Source organism: Polyodon spathula, chromosome 4, assembly GCF_017654505.1.
Source record: "Polyodon spathula isolate WHYD16114869_AA chromosome 4, ASM1765450v1, whole genome shotgun sequence".
Classification (NCBI taxonomy): Eukaryota; Metazoa; Chordata; class Actinopteri; order Acipenseriformes; family Polyodontidae; genus Polyodon; species Polyodon spathula.
This window is the reverse complement of record NC_054537.1, coordinates 40,088,142-40,104,034: the sequence shown is the minus strand read 5'-3', so window position 1 is coordinate 40,104,034 and position 15,893 is coordinate 40,088,142. Positions and strand designations below refer to the sequence as shown.

Here is a 15,893-nt window from a genome sequence, read left to right as displayed (position 1 = left end):
TGAATCTTTTAAAAACAGTAAAGTTATAAAAATTACGAGAAACAACCAGAAATCGATAGTAGATTTTTTAAGGATCTGTATGACAGAAAATAAGTAATTTGTATTGGTTACTGTCACAAGGAGGACCCTGTCGCTGTTTTTTGTGCAAATGTGTGCAGCTGGGAAGTGGAATAGGAGGCGCGTTGCTAGGCAACTAATTGAGCAGTTAGACTTGCCCAGCACTGAGCTGATTGGGAGGTCCAGAATGGCCTTAAAAGGCATTTGTGCCACAGCTGTAGTAGTCCGCATCGCCATGCTACATAGAGGGGTGCTTTATTTCGAGCCAGGAGGAGAGTGTCCGCTCTGCAGGATAACTACTATGGAACCCTTCAACTTCAACACGTAACACTTCCCCCTGTTACAGTTACACTATGTTTGAAATGTGTGTCTACACCTTTAAATTACAGATTTGAATTAATTTACAGTTTGTCAGGGAAGCTGGGACCGTTACAGTTTTCAAGTCAAGACTAAAAACGCACTTTTTACTTATCTTAGTGGGTTTTAATGTAACTATAAAATTGTTGCTTTTGTATTATTATGTGTGTACTGTTATTTAAATGGTCTGATTGTGGTAGTTGTATATGTGACATGCTATACAAATATATTGTACATATATATAAAATTAATAAATAAATAGCATTTGTTTGCTTGTTGGTGGTGACGGTTGGCAGGAATGGGATTAATCCCTATGTCAAAAACATGTGAGAATGTGGATGGAGCCTTAATTGAATAATTGATGAATAATTAGGATCCAGCCACATGGGATATAAGGGGAGAAAATGGACTGTTTGAGAGGTTTGGTAGGTGAATGTTGCTCTATGTGCAAATGCCCCGCCGGGCAGAAGTACAGTTTCGTGTTCATGACTTGTTTTTGTGTAACCTTTTTATTTAGCTTTGTGAGCAGTGTTTTTTTCTGGTTGATTATAAGCGCACATTGTTGTTGCCTTGTAGTTATTGAGAATATAATAATGAACTGAATTTGTATGGTGGTAGATGTTATTACAGGGATGATGCATATGTACTACAAAAAGCAGTAACAGTCCTAATAAATCAAGTTTCCTTGATTCCAAAATAAAAAAAAAAAAGCATTGCTAGAACAATAAATGTGAAACATGGATCTTTTCTTGCATTGTCCACAGGTGCAACGTATATATATATATATTATATATATATATAATATATATATATATACTATATATATATATATATATATCTATATATATATATTGCTATCTAGAACTAGATCTTAATGGTTTTTTACGTTTGCAAAACAGCCCTTGCAGTTTTCAGTGTTGTGAGTTTAGTTTATAGCGTTTGCACAATGTAAGCAAACAATGACAAAATGGGGGTGTGGGAGGGTGGGGGAATCTACTGGACACAAGACAGAAAGTTGAGTTGAAACACCTCGCAGGGGTGCACTTCATTAATTTTGCCACAAGATGGCACTGTGCTGCTGGTTAACTCCAATACCATAGGTGGTAAAGGAGGAGTAGAATACTAAATGCACACACACAGGGGTGTCAAGTAATAATACAAACAAAAGGTGAATGCAAAAATGAAAATAAAACACAATAGCAAAACTACAAATAAAAGTTGATCCTTTTGCTGAGTTCTCCGCCATCGCTATTTGTATGGCTTGGGTCTTCAGTCTGTGCTTTGCTATTCCTCTAATATACTCTGTGGGGTTGCCCAGGGTTTTCCCTGCTAATTACACACGTCCCCACTTGGGTACATAACCAAGACTCATTTTTTTTTGGTCCAGCTGTCTTCTTCAGCCTTGCTTCCCTGTCTTTCCTTTTCAATCCAGACACTGGCGATCTTCTGCATACCAATCCAAACCTCGCCAACAGAGCTCACACTGTTGTTCTTCCTAGATGGCTGGGGCTGAGGAATAGTCTCCTGACCACCCAGAGAGATGGAGAGACAGCACACCCTAACCCAACCTCTCTTTGTCACTGCCATGATCGACAGGCAGATCTTACAGGGCTCCTGAACCCTCCCCTACAGGATCATGCATGCATCAAATAGCCAGCACAGATCTTGTCCTGTTACAGGGGGGAAAAAAATATATGGACACAATTTTATCTAAAACTTTCAACAACCAATCGAGTGGCATTAACAAAAATTGCCACAATCATCAAACTGTCAGCCTTTCATATGCTAATAGGGCATACAGTTACCACAGCACTTCTGTAAAGAATGAGCTTAGTGGGCAGGGCCACAGACAGTTCAGTAGGAACATTATAGCACATTGCTCTGGTTGACTAGAGAAACACCATGGGATCTGTTGTGGATTTGTTTGACATAAACACAATGTCACAGAGAAACAATTGGATTATTCACATTTTTCTTTTGGCTATGTTTTTCAGCCTTGTTACTATACTTTCGTACAGTACTCAAATGAAAAGGGACAATACATTTTATCGATCGACAGACAGTGAGATTTTAAACAAAGCTTGCACTGCTTTACTTCAAGGGTCAGCAAAAATGGTCTGGAGATCTGATTTTACTTTATCAAGCATGAACACCACATGCCAAGAATACATTACCAAGAACCATTTTATACATGAACCTTTGTCATCGATGGAAACATATTTTCCCCTGGCTTATATCATCATTGGACACAAAGAATTTGAAATGTTTGCAAGACTTTTTAGGGCTGTCTATGCCCCACAGAATATGTACTGTATTCATATTGATGAAAAGGCTAAAAGGGAATTAAAGGTATCTGTTGAGAAACTGGTAAACTGTTTCCCCAATGCCTTCCTTTCCTCCAAAGCAGAACCAGTGATTTATGCTGGATCCAGGCTTCATGCAGAAATGCATTGTATGAGGGATTTGATTTCATCTAATATGAAGTGGAAATATGTCATCAATGTTTGTGGGCAGGATTTTCCCTTGAAGACCAACCGTGAGATTATACAACACCTGAAAAGATTTAAGGGGAAAAACATTACTCCAGGCATACTGCCTCCAGATCATGCTAAGAAAAGGACACAATTTGTCTATAAAGAACATATGGATAACAGACAATCCTATGTCTTTAACACTACCAAATTAAAATCACACCCTCCTCATAACATCACCATCTACTTTGGCTCTGCCTACTATGCACTAACCTACGAATTTGTTAGGTTTGTTTTAGAAGACAAACAGGCAAAAGACCTGCTGGAGTGGTCAAAAGATACCTTCAGTCCTGATGAGCATTATTGGGTGACCATAAATCGCATGCCTGGTGAGTAAAAAGAAGATAGATTGAATGATAACTTATCGTATAAATGTCATCCCATGCACAGACATATAGCATGATTCTCAAGTTAAAAAAAAAACTTCTTTCTGTTTAATTCAGTGGACTGGAGCAATATCTGTGAAAAGTCAGATAGGATTGTACTTGTGTGGTTTGTATGGATATAGCCATAGCTCTTGCTTGCTAGGGAGTTATACAGCAAGCCAACTGAAGATTGGAGAGGAACAAGGGGGGGGGGGGCATGTGCACTGCCAGCCATAGGCAAACACGCACTCTGTCTACTGTGAAAAATCATGGTCTGTTTACTTGTTGCTGCTTTCTGTCAGTACAGTGGTTGAATTCAAGAGCAGTATTCACATTGGATATGTAAAATATAAAGAGTCATATTAAGGGGATATCAGAAACCCAAATAAGATTTGTTTGCAGCATGCCTGGGAAGAGCAGATGCTCCTGCCCCTTGAACCTCACTGTAGTTACAACAGTAGCTGTTGAGTTAATATTTTGCAGGGATGGAAATAAGACCCATATTGCATAGCAGCTTCAGCCATTCCAGGTTTTAAGATGAACTTGATTAACAGTAACTTTTAGGTAACAAGCTCAGTTGTCTTATTAAACTCCTAGTAAAACCAGGAATAGATCCAACTGCTATGCACTGTTAGTTTTATTCCCACCCTGCATTGTGTTTAAGGTGTCTCTTATTATAACTCATTTCTCACAGTTTTATCAAACAGAGCCCAAGCTGCAGAAGATGACATATTTTATAACAAGAGACATCCCACATACAAGATAATATTAACATGTATAAAAATGTCTTAATTATAATAAAAATCAAGCTTGTAAGGTGATAAGCCTCTGTGTCTACAAATGCTACAAATGTAAGACCCTTCCGTTTATCTGTGTGACTAACACCACATAAAGTATTACAGAATTTTGAATATGTTTCTTCAGGAATGTGTCAATAATTTAATTTGTTGCATGTCTTAGAACTATGGAAATAGATGGGATTGTTGATATTTGACAGTAAATATGTGAGTTTCCTTATACGCTCTTACAATCTACATGGACTGTTTAAACATTTTTCAATATATGTGGAACCACATTGTCACAATATAATGTCTTTTATTTAACTAAATGATCACAGAAATGCTGTTAATTATAAACCATGTTTTGTTTAATTTCTTGACACGTTCGTTTCTTTAAAAGAGATGAATCATTGACGACCTATTTAAAGGACTTCCTGCTTCCTGATCCACAGTAACCCATTGGATTGTTTTAAAGATTTGCATGCAACTAGCTTAGAATGTGAGTCATCTTTTTAGGAGTGCAGCTTAATGTAATGTCCCAACTTTATTGATGAAAATTTGAAATGATAAGTTTGTCTTGCTTGGATGGCCACTGCACTACCACAGACTGACTTTATTGGGGGAGGTGTGGACACTCAAAGCAGACTTGGTCCATCAAGATGAAAAAACTAAAACATTTGTGTTTCTCATTGACTGTCAATACCTGACTAGAAAGCTAAAGTACAGTGCAGTTTAAAAGAAAAACAAATGGAATCTTATACCGTGTGAAGTACTTTGGTCTGGTTTTTAATAGAGCCTTAAATGTGTAATCTATTGTCCTTTACATAATTGTCCTTTACATTTTCTTAATGAAAGGTCTTTCTTTCCTTTTCTGCAGCCATTTTAGTGTGAGAATATATTGTAAGCGTGACCATGCCTGTTTACATCAGTTCACATATGCTCAGTTAACTATACAAAGTATTACCGCTATATAGTAAAACAGGAATATGCACTTACAACATTACACTTATACGGGGTAAATTTAACCCTTTGAGTAGTATGAACGTACCGGTACATCATTGAATTAATGGTTCCCAGGGAGTACGAACGTACCGGTACGTTCTGCAAATTTTGAGCTTTGAACTTGAACTTTGAACTTGAATTACTGAGTCTACAAAACTGCTGATAATCTGATGTGATAACACTAGGTGTCTGTAACACCTTGTAGTGGTCTGTTGCACCATCTGCCAGATATTTATGGAATTACACACAACAAACTCAGTCACAAAATGTCAACAATGTCTGGAAAACAGCGAGAAATGCTCTGTGGGAAAGAAGTATTAGAAATTACATTGAATTCCGATTCTGATTTAAATTCTTCTACTGAATCAGGTGTTAGTGAAAATGTCAGTGAAGAATATTTACCTTCAACATCCAGTGGCTCAAGCTCAGACAACATGACAAGGATCTCTGACCTACATTTCCTCAATGCCTTCACTCTCACCACGTGTTTACCCCAGTGGGCCCATCAAAGCATTTTGAAACTCACTACTCAAAGAGTTAATGGTGCAGCATTGGTAATGGTTTTTGATTTTTGAATTTAATACACTTAGGTTGGATATACAATAAAATAATATACTGTTAGTGGGGTAGACTGTACTGTATAACACATATGCTTACAATCTGTTTTCTTTAACAACAAGTCCATTGCCTTTATTTCAGAAGCACCAAATTCTATGCCAACAGCAAAGTGGGAAGGAGATATAAAAACCATTAAATGGAGAGATCAGAATCACTGAGGGTGCCATGGTAAGAAATACAAAGCTCAATAGTTTAATTAGTTCAAATGCTTATATGCTTAGTAATTGTAGCTAATAACACAATTCCATAAATCTTCCCAATTTTGCACTTACATTGGCTACATTGCCTAGTTTTGAAAGAAACACATGTTAAAGCAAATTGTGCCTATTCCCATGCTGCTGTGGTCTGGTCTGCCCATTTTTGTTTTTCTGAATGTATTCATTAAAAAAGCAAAATGTTTTTAACCAAAATAACTGTAAAACATCTAACCAGGATGCTAATCCTGAGGTATTAAATTAATCAAACATGTCTACAGCTGATTCTATTTGGGAGGTACGTAGACAGGAATTTCAACTTTGTATGCAAAGCTGCTAAGATGTTGCCTGTGACACACAACATAAAAGCTGTTTGCATGTGGTGTATACTCTATTTATAACAAAAAAAAGTAAATGTAAAAAAAAACAAGTTAGAAAAATGCAACAGACATTTAAAATGGTGATATCAAACACAAAAGCCCAAGTTAGGAGAAGGCATTGGGGCAACCTTGTCAAGCGTTAAGCAAATAAGCACAATTGGAAAGGTGCTGGGGCCCAACATTCACACAATTGTTGCTTCTAACTTGGCTTCTTTTTTTGATCACTTCACTTTACATTGAAATGCTCATTCCCTTATCAGCTGGGTTTAACCAGAATAAAAATGCTAAGACACATGTGCCAAGGAAAGTGCTCAACACAGACTGAAGTGCTCTTGGTTATCCTTACAAGCACTACTACAGAGAGAAAGACAGACAGGGAATAGGAGAGGTGTCATCTCAGGCACAGACAAGTATATTTTGGGAAGACACATGGACAACATGCAGGTAAGGCACAGGTAGATGAGGGCACACATGGACAGACATTTGGCCGATACATAAAAGAATATGTGAAAAGGCATGAAGCAATATATATCCAACAATGAAGATGATGAACAAGACCAATAATGGCAACGAGTGCAAGGGACAATGAGAATGCAAGGTGAGTGTATGGGAAGTGACAGTTGATGGGGTAGGCATTGCAGATCCAGGACTGGGAATGGTCACTATCCCCTTGAAGTTGTACAAAGAGCATTTCAATGTAAAGTGGAGTGATCAAAAAAGAAGTCACGTTAGAAGCAGTTTCAAACAAGTTTTTCTAACTGTACGAGGAACTACCGTTCCTCTCAATGAGCACATGATATACAATAGAGATCATAAAAATACCAGTAAATTACCCTTCAAAGCAACTATACAACTAGTTAGAATTGGTTTATTTAAAACATCTAAAGAGCATGTTTCACAACAGTTAACATTGGTACATAAGTAATGTATTCCTGCGATCATCACATGGTTCAACCACAACATTTGCTTCTTCACATGAATCAAGTCAACATCCTCACATTGTAGGAAAAAATGAACAGGCTTTGTGAGTTGCAGGATTGACTGCACATACCAGACTGACAAGGAAATTTCACTTAGTAATGAAATACAGATTTTTTTCTGCATCCCAGTTTAACTCAGCAATTTGATCTAAAGTACAGATACTCACACTATATTTTGCACAACAAAATCGCACATGTAAAAATAATTGAAGAGACACCCCAGAAACTTTATGGTTCAGTTAGCTAAAGCTCTGGACCTTACCAGGGTCTTGGGAAGTGGGCTTTGCAGAAAATTCACTATCCATGTACAGCTGAATGTTCTAGTCACCTAGAATTTTAGGATAAGACATAATAAAAATATATATAAATAAATAAAAATTATGGCTTTTCTTTCTTTTAGAAAGCATGTTATGTGGGTCGTGGTGGTGGCATTGCCATGATTTTTGGCAATGAATTTGATCTTAAAAATGAAAACACAGAAGGTTACTCTGCATTTTAAATTCTATCCTTTGTTGTTTGTGATCCAACCCCTATTCAAACTTATTTATCGTCCTCCTAGATCCAACTCTCTGTTTTTATCTGAGTTTGGTGAACTTTTATCAACACTTGCTGTCAAGTATGATAGGATTGTGATGTTATGTGATTTTAATATACAGTACATGTTGGTGTACCTAGATCCCCTTGGAAAAGGTTTTAATTCTTGATTCTGTTGCCTTTACCCAACATGTCTCTGGCCCGACCCATATCCATGGCCACACACTGGACTTAGTTATCACGCTTGTTGTTGACCTCTAGAACCTGCATATGTCTGATCTCGCCAGTTCAGATCACTTTGCTATTATTATTTAACTACTAACCACTTCAACACCATGCCGTATGTGCGTACGTCAAATTTCCCATTCTATTCTATGAGCGGTTTCTCAGTCTAGCATTTCAGGTTTCATTCTCTAAGACAGTGCTAGTACTGTGGAATTTGCAATGAAAGTCAGGGGAGGGTCAGGTGCCATTTGTAACCAATTGCGTGTTGTGTAGAGATTCCAATCTACCTGTGGGCATTTAGAAGCCTGAGATATAGTGCGAGAAGCCATTAAACTTTTACACACACACACACATATATATATATATATATATATATATATATATATATATATATATATATATATATATATATATATATATATATAGTAGGTTTAGTGTTTTTTTTGTTTTATTAGTAGTGAAATTGTTCAGTTGTAACATTCTATATAGTTCAAGAATACCGTTGTACCGTTGTGTATACATATCTCTGATGAGGAGTGATGAAGATTTCGAAGCTGGTTCGGAGGATTTTGATACCAGCGACAGTGATGCTGACTTATCACTCAGCAATGAGGATGAAGAGGATGTGGAGCCAAGAACAGCAGGGAACTGGGTGTTTATTATTCATCCCTACGATGATGCCAGTCCTCTATCATTTGATTTTGCACCTGTTTACACAGACATGCACCCTGCCATGGAACTTGAGAGTTTGCGTTCTCCGTTGGAGTGCTTTTTAGCTTTTGTTCCCGAAAAGTTAATCACTTACCTTTGTGACTGTACAAACAAAAGAGCATGCAGCTATTTTAGAGGTAAGCTAGCTAGAAACGGGTTGTTGTTTGGCTTGAAATGGCAGGACATGGAATCCAAGGTGATGTACATATTTTTGAGATTGTGTTTCTGATAGGCATGAACAAGCTTCCACAGATGTCTGCAGACTGGTCATAACACCTGTTGACCCCCTTGTCTTTTGCAAAGAGGTGATGTTCAGAAACCGCTTTCTCAGAATCATGAAATTTTTACGATTCTCTTATATAGACAATGTGTGCACAGACCGCCTTCTTACAAGACTGGAGCCATTTCCTTCCATGCTCAGAGATACATCAAAGGATTTAGTTGACCAGGGACAGAATATAGACATTGTTGAGGTACTTGTTTTGTGGAAAGGAAGACTTCACTTGTTAACAGTGATAAAAGACTGAGGGGTTACCCCTGGAATTTTCAAATTTACATAGGCAAGGATAAATATGATGTCTCACATTATCCAGATGCAAGTGAACTCAGTTTATCTGAAAGGATTGTGGTTTATTTGGCTGATCATGTACTGAACCAAAGGCGTCATATTATTGTTGATAATTGTCTACATGTCTACAAGACTAGCATCATTTTTGCTTACACAAAATATGCACATCACTGGGACTATTCGAACCAACAGAGAAGCACCAAAGAAAGTAACTGAAGAAAAACTGGACAATGGACAGGCATGTTTTGTTAAAAACTCTGATTTATTGTTGGTGAGGTGGCACGTCAAAAGAGACGTGAATGTACTGATTACAAAGTGCACAGCTGGCTTTGTAGAAAAGACCTGTGTTGTCACTGGAAGAGCAACAGCATTTTTCAAAAAGCCATTCCACATTGAAAAGTACAACAAACTGATGGGAGCCGTGGATGTCTGCGATCAGGACTTAGAGCCATATGATCCTAGCAGAAAAAGTCTTGCCTGGTTAAAAAAAAACTAAGCATCCATTTCATGTCTCGGATGATGCTGAACAGTAGAGTGGCTTTCAGCAGGGGATTACTGGATTACCATTTACAGTGCTGTGATGAAATTTTGATCATTTTGATGTTGTTTGATTTTTATTTGATAATTACTGTTTACTGATTATTAATGTTTGTTTTCATTGTTCAAACAAAAAATAAATTAAATTTGTTTTTATATGTATATTGAACATGGGAATGTAGTACACAGGAGCATAAAGGGTTAATGAAAAACACAGTTTAGGCCATTTATTTGTGTTTTATTCATCATATGTTAACATTTTATGGCAATTACAGGTTTGAAAACATTATTACAAACTCGATCTCTCAATTCCAAAACCACTGCTAAATTCTTAGAAGTATTGTAAACCTCAGCCTTTATTCAGTCAGCATCAGTGGATGTTCTGGATGATAACTATAACATCACACTAAGTAATATCTTGGATACTGTTGCACCTATTAAAATAAAAAAAAAAAAGTGGTTTCTAAAAGATTCTCACCATGGTTCAATGATACAACATGTATATTTAAGCAAACATGTTGTAAATATGAACAAAAATGGAAAGGCACTAAACTACAGGTTTTCTATCTTGCTTGGAAAGACAGTGTTGAGATATAAGGCTGCGCTGTCCTCAGATCAGCCTATTACTCAGCCCTTATAGAACCAAATAATGATAACCCTTGATTTCTTGTTGATACAATAGCTAAACTAACAAACAAGCATAAGGAGCCTTCATTAAGTACCTGATTACCAGCAAGCAGCAATGATTTTAACAGGAAAATGATAGTGATATAAGAAATCAGATTTCAGATAGTGCACCTAGCTTAGAGCATTCCTCCTCTAACATTCAAAATATTACTTTATCTGGTCCTGCTGCCCCAGGCCAGTCTTTTGTAGCATTTTCTCTAATTAACTGGTCAGATTTAATTGACTTGGTATTAAGACAAAATCTACTACCTTTGTTTCAGATCCTGTTCCCACAAGATTACTTAATGAATCATTCTCTAAGATTGCTACTACCATTTTAAACAATATTAACAATTCCCTCTCATCTGGTTTTGTTCCAAATTCATTTAAGGTTGCAGTGGTACAACCTCTGCTTAAAAAAACTACTTTATACCTAAACGTTCTTAACAACTATAGAGCTATTTCCAATCTCCCATTCTTATCTAAAGTCTTGGAGAGGGTAGTAGCGAATCAGCTTAACTCATTTCTTGCCATATATAATATTTATGATAAATTTCAGTCAGGTTTTCGCCCTGGTCATAGTACTGAAACTGCCCTTATAAGAGTGGTACATGATGTGCTACTATCTTCAGATACAGGCCCCCACTTAGTTCTTATTGTTTTAGATTTAAGTGCAGTGTTCACATTACTGATCATTTGATTCTGATTGAATGTCTTGAGAACCTCATTGGACTTTCTGGAAGTGTTCTGTCTTGGTTTAAATCCTATCTTTCATAGGTTACAATAAGGGACGACTCTTCTCTTATATCTGAAGCCACATGTGGTGTCTCACGGGGCTTCATTCTAGGACCAGTTTTGTTTAGATATGCTACCCTTGGGCAATATTGTTCGCAGACATGTTGTAAACTTTCACTTCTATGCCGATGACACTCAGCTATGCTAATCTCTGAAACCAGATGATACTGCAGACGTAAGTATTCTGATTACATGCCTCACTGACATTAATCTGTGGATGTAAAAAAAAAACTTCCATTGTTAAATTCAGAAAAAAAAGAGGTAATGTTGCTAGGTTTAAAAAAAAAACAATTAAGTAAGACCAACCTTTGTGCATTCTTTACTAAATATTACATAACACTACAGAATGAAGTAATATAAACAGAAATACTATACAAATACTATAGGATATTATAGGAATACTATAGGGCACTATAGAAATCTTATAGGATCTTATAGTAATATTATAGATTTGTTTCTAATGGATGAACTATATAAACACTAATCTAATTATTTTTCAGCAATCAATACATGATTCTGACTCGATATTTGTTTGAGGTAAATATAAATAATGTTCACAAACATTACAACCATTACAACACATGTCTCCCTCTCAACAACTCTCATCTCTTTCCTCTCTCAGCTTTCTATTGTGTTCTTGAAAGTGACAGCAGCAAACACCTTTTTGTAGCTGTGCTCTACATGCCAGTGGAGCAGATCTAACTTTTAGGTCTAACCTAAATGACTATTTAAATGGCATCTACATATTTGAAAGTCACAGGTAAATATGGTTATGAGCTAAAACCCGACTAGACCCGATAGATGGGGCAGGGCATCTAAGAACATGAACGTGGGAATTTAGACGCTTTAGAAAATCTCTTTTACATACACTAGACCCCCATCCAAAAGTCTAAAAAGCTGAGTTACACCCATCTAAAGTCCTTAGCCACCTTTGAAAATCTACCTCATTGTGTTCAACAGTATTTCACTATTTTTTCTTATAACAAGGTGCTACAGTTAGTAATACATCTTGATGTACAATTTGATTTTGTGTGGCAGCTGCAGAATCTCAGGCTGTTAGACCCCTGTCCTGCTCCGGCAACATCAAAGTAAAAGTCTCTTTTTAAGTTTCTCATTGACATACCAACATATGGTATCGTTGCAAAATTGCAGTGTATTGTTTGGCTTTTTGAGATCCGCTCATATCAGTCCTTTGAAGAACGTCTTTAATTTCCAGATTAAGTTAAAGCATGGCTGTTTTCCTGATGTTCCCCCTCTTTTTCAGTGAGTGGTGCCCTGAAGCGGTCCAGTTGTTGGGCTACCAGATACATTTTTTCCATCATCAGTTTGTCAATAGTCCTGTAATCAGAGGAATGGTGACGCCAAAAATAGATCCTTTAAAACCACCCAATATTTAAACTGTGAGTTTTTTTTTCTTTTATTGGACAGGTTCTTATTACTCAAATATCTTTTCACATCTTGTTTCCTTTTAAGGATAGCTACTTGCTGAGTCAACAATGGAATGTCCCCTTTAGTGCATTCAAAGTAATCTCTGAGATAGCCGCCACTAAATCATTTGTAGCTCCGCACAAAAGATCTTCCTTTTGCTCCAATAAAACTCTGACATGCACTTTCAAAAGAGCTAGGTTTCTCTGAAAACATTGAGACATGGTGCCCAGATGTTGTGTCAAATAACCAGAGGGGTGTCGCTATCATTTCATTTTTTCAAAATGTAAACAGCCAGCCAATCCAGGGGAAAGAGATCAGTCCTCCAGTGTAGATTGGTCTTGCTGGGATACATCTGCCTGGCCAGACCTGTCTTTTACCTTGGCAAGATACACCCATTAAATTATCCACAATAATCAGCTTTACTTTATCTGTATGAAAAAGGTTATCATTGTTAAAGTTTCTGGCAACCCCTCCATGAAATTAATCTGTGGAAATTTCAAAAGCAGTTAATTATACAACGGTATAATGTAAATCCCTGTAAATCCAAGTAATTGCTTCAGGCTTATGAGACAGCGTAAAATCAGCGTGCTCTATTAATTGTTTCACAAAGTCTAAAAGGCTCTGCGAAGATGCACGAAAAGGGATAATGAAGTCTAATATCCATGCTGTTAATAACCCTAACTTGGTGTTGGTTCCTGGTCACTGTACCGTGCTACTGTACAATGATCTCCTTATTCCTTTGTTCCATGTCCCAGTAGTTTGTAGAAAAATCCAAAATAAGCTATTTTATACTGTCAAAATTAATATTTTCACTGTATGCTACATTCAGAATAATGCCTTGGACTTTCTTACAAGTCTTTCCCCCTTACAGTTTATACCCATAAGATTTAGGGCCCAATGACACAAACTCTGTGATGTGTCCATTTGAAGGTATTTCTCTTGTCAGCTCTCCTAAATAATTCCCCCAAATGGGATTCTGCAGCCCCATCTTACTGACAAAGATCACAGAATATGTGTAGTGGTATAAATATCTGTCTCCTAACTTATCTAGCAAATGGTTTCACTCTAGCCTAGCATAAGTAAAGGCAAGATGGGAAGTTCTGGAAAGATGGAGAAAGTGTGTGTGTGTGACCTTAATCCAAACCTTGTCAGCAAGTAACTCACATAGTTAGAGAGGCATGCTTGCTACTTGGAGAGACCCAGCGAAAGACCGCAGACACTCAGAGATGAGCACAACTGTTGTTTGTTTGTTTATTAATTTTTTTTAACATATGTTTAAATGTTCAAAATATACATCATTCCACTATACCAGTAACTGGGACAAGCATGTACTATAGTACAGTTTAATTGGTGCAGTATTATAACAAAATATCAATATGAGCTACAATGCAAGGGTAGATCAAGTGAACTAAAACATACACATGCATTGATCCAATGTGAGATTATTGAAATATAATAAAGCAAAATCATAATGATTGGATGAAGAAACTGAGGTTGATGCTCGCCCTGGCAAGACGTAGCTTGAGGCATACAGCAAAACTTTAAACACCCTATTTTTTAGGTAGAAAGTTGGAAAAGTTGGATATTTCTTTTCTTTTCCTTTCCATCTTAAGTTACTAGAAATCCTAGTGTTCATTGATATTCAGAACAAGAGTTACCTATCTATCGATTACCAGTAGTTAATTAATTATTTGTCAATTTGTTGACACCAAAGGCTCCTATAATCCTATCATTTATAAATTAATAAATTACATATTTATATTTCACAGGGCACTACGTGAGAGACATCTGTATCTATGGTTCCGGGACTTGAAGTGGCTGATTGAAAGAAATAGCATGTTTGCCAACAAGTTTGAATATGAAAGCTATCCACCAACTGTAGAATGTCTGGAGCAAAGACTGAGAGAGAAAGCATTAAATCAAAGTGAAACCACTATAGAGCCAAGCTGGTACTTCTAACTCAATGTGTTATAAAATGGTAGATGCTTAGTAAACTGCTTTAAAGGTTTCTGAACACAATAAAGATAGGTATACCGATTATATTATAAAGTATTCACGCCCCTTGGACTTTTCCACATTTTATTGTGTTACAACATGGAATCAAAATGGATTTCATTAGGAGTTTTTGCCACTGATCAACACAAAAAAGTACATAATGTCAAAGTGAAAAATAAAATCTACAAATTGTTCTAAATTAATTACAAATACAAAACAGAAAATAATTGATTGCATAAGTATTCACCCCCTCGAGTCAATATTTGGTACAGGCACCTTTGGCAGCAATTACAGCCATGAATCTATTTGGAAATGAATCTCTACCAGCTTTGGACATCTGGACACTACAATTTTTGCCCATTCTTCTTTGCAAAATTGCTCAAGCTCCGTCAAGTTGGATGGGAACCTTCGGTGAACAGCAATTTTCAACTCTTTCCGCATATTCTCAATTGGATTGAGGTCTGGGCTTTGACTGGGCCACTCCAGAACATTGACCTTTTTGTTTTTAAGCCACTCCAATGTGTCTTTGGCTGTATGTTTGGGGTCATTGTCCTGCTCGAAGATGAATCTTCTCCCAAGTACCAGGTCTCTTGCAGACTTCAGCAGGTTTTCCTCCAGGATTTCTCTGTACTTTGCTGCATCCATTTTGCCTGCTATCTTCACGAGCTTTCCAGGCCCTGACTCAGAGAAGCATTCCCATAACATGATGCTGCCATCACCATGCTTCACGGTAGGGATGGTGTTCTAAGGATGATGTGTGGTGTTAGGCTTGCGCCAAACATAGCGCTTAGCATGGAGGCCAAAAAGCTCTATTTTGGTTTCATCAGATCATAGAATCTTCTTCCACTTGGTCTCAGAGTCTCCCACATGCCTTCTGGCAAACTCTAGCTGAGATTTGATGTGAGTTTTTTTCAACAATGGCTTTCTTTTTGCCACTCTCCCATAAAGGCCAGTTTTGTGAAGCACCCAGGCTATTGTTGCCATATGCACAGTGTCTCCCAGCTCAGCCGTGGAAGACTAACTCCTTTAGAGTTGCCATAGGCCTCTTGGTGGCCTCCGTGACTAGTGCCCTTCTTGCCCGGATACTCAGTTTTTGAGGACGGCCTGTTCTAGACAGATTCACAGTTGTGCCATATTCTCTCCATTTCTTAATAATGAACTTTACTGTGCT

General features: G+C 37.2%; 1 protein-coding gene across 1 annotated transcript; it reads left to right on the top strand.

The window, feature by feature from the left end:
• The first annotated feature begins 2,509 nt into the window (after positions 1–2,509).
• Positions 2,510–14,686, top strand: LOC121313931 (N-acetyllactosaminide beta-1,6-N-acetylglucosaminyl-transferase-like). The gene is given in 4 exon segments (XM_041246707.1): positions 2,510–3,274; positions 5,791–5,877; positions 14,497–14,526; positions 14,529–14,686. Coding segments are annotated over 4 exon segments (1,023 nt in total). The 5' UTR covers positions 2,510–2,526.
• The last annotated feature ends 1,207 nt before the right edge of the window (positions 14,687–15,893 follow it).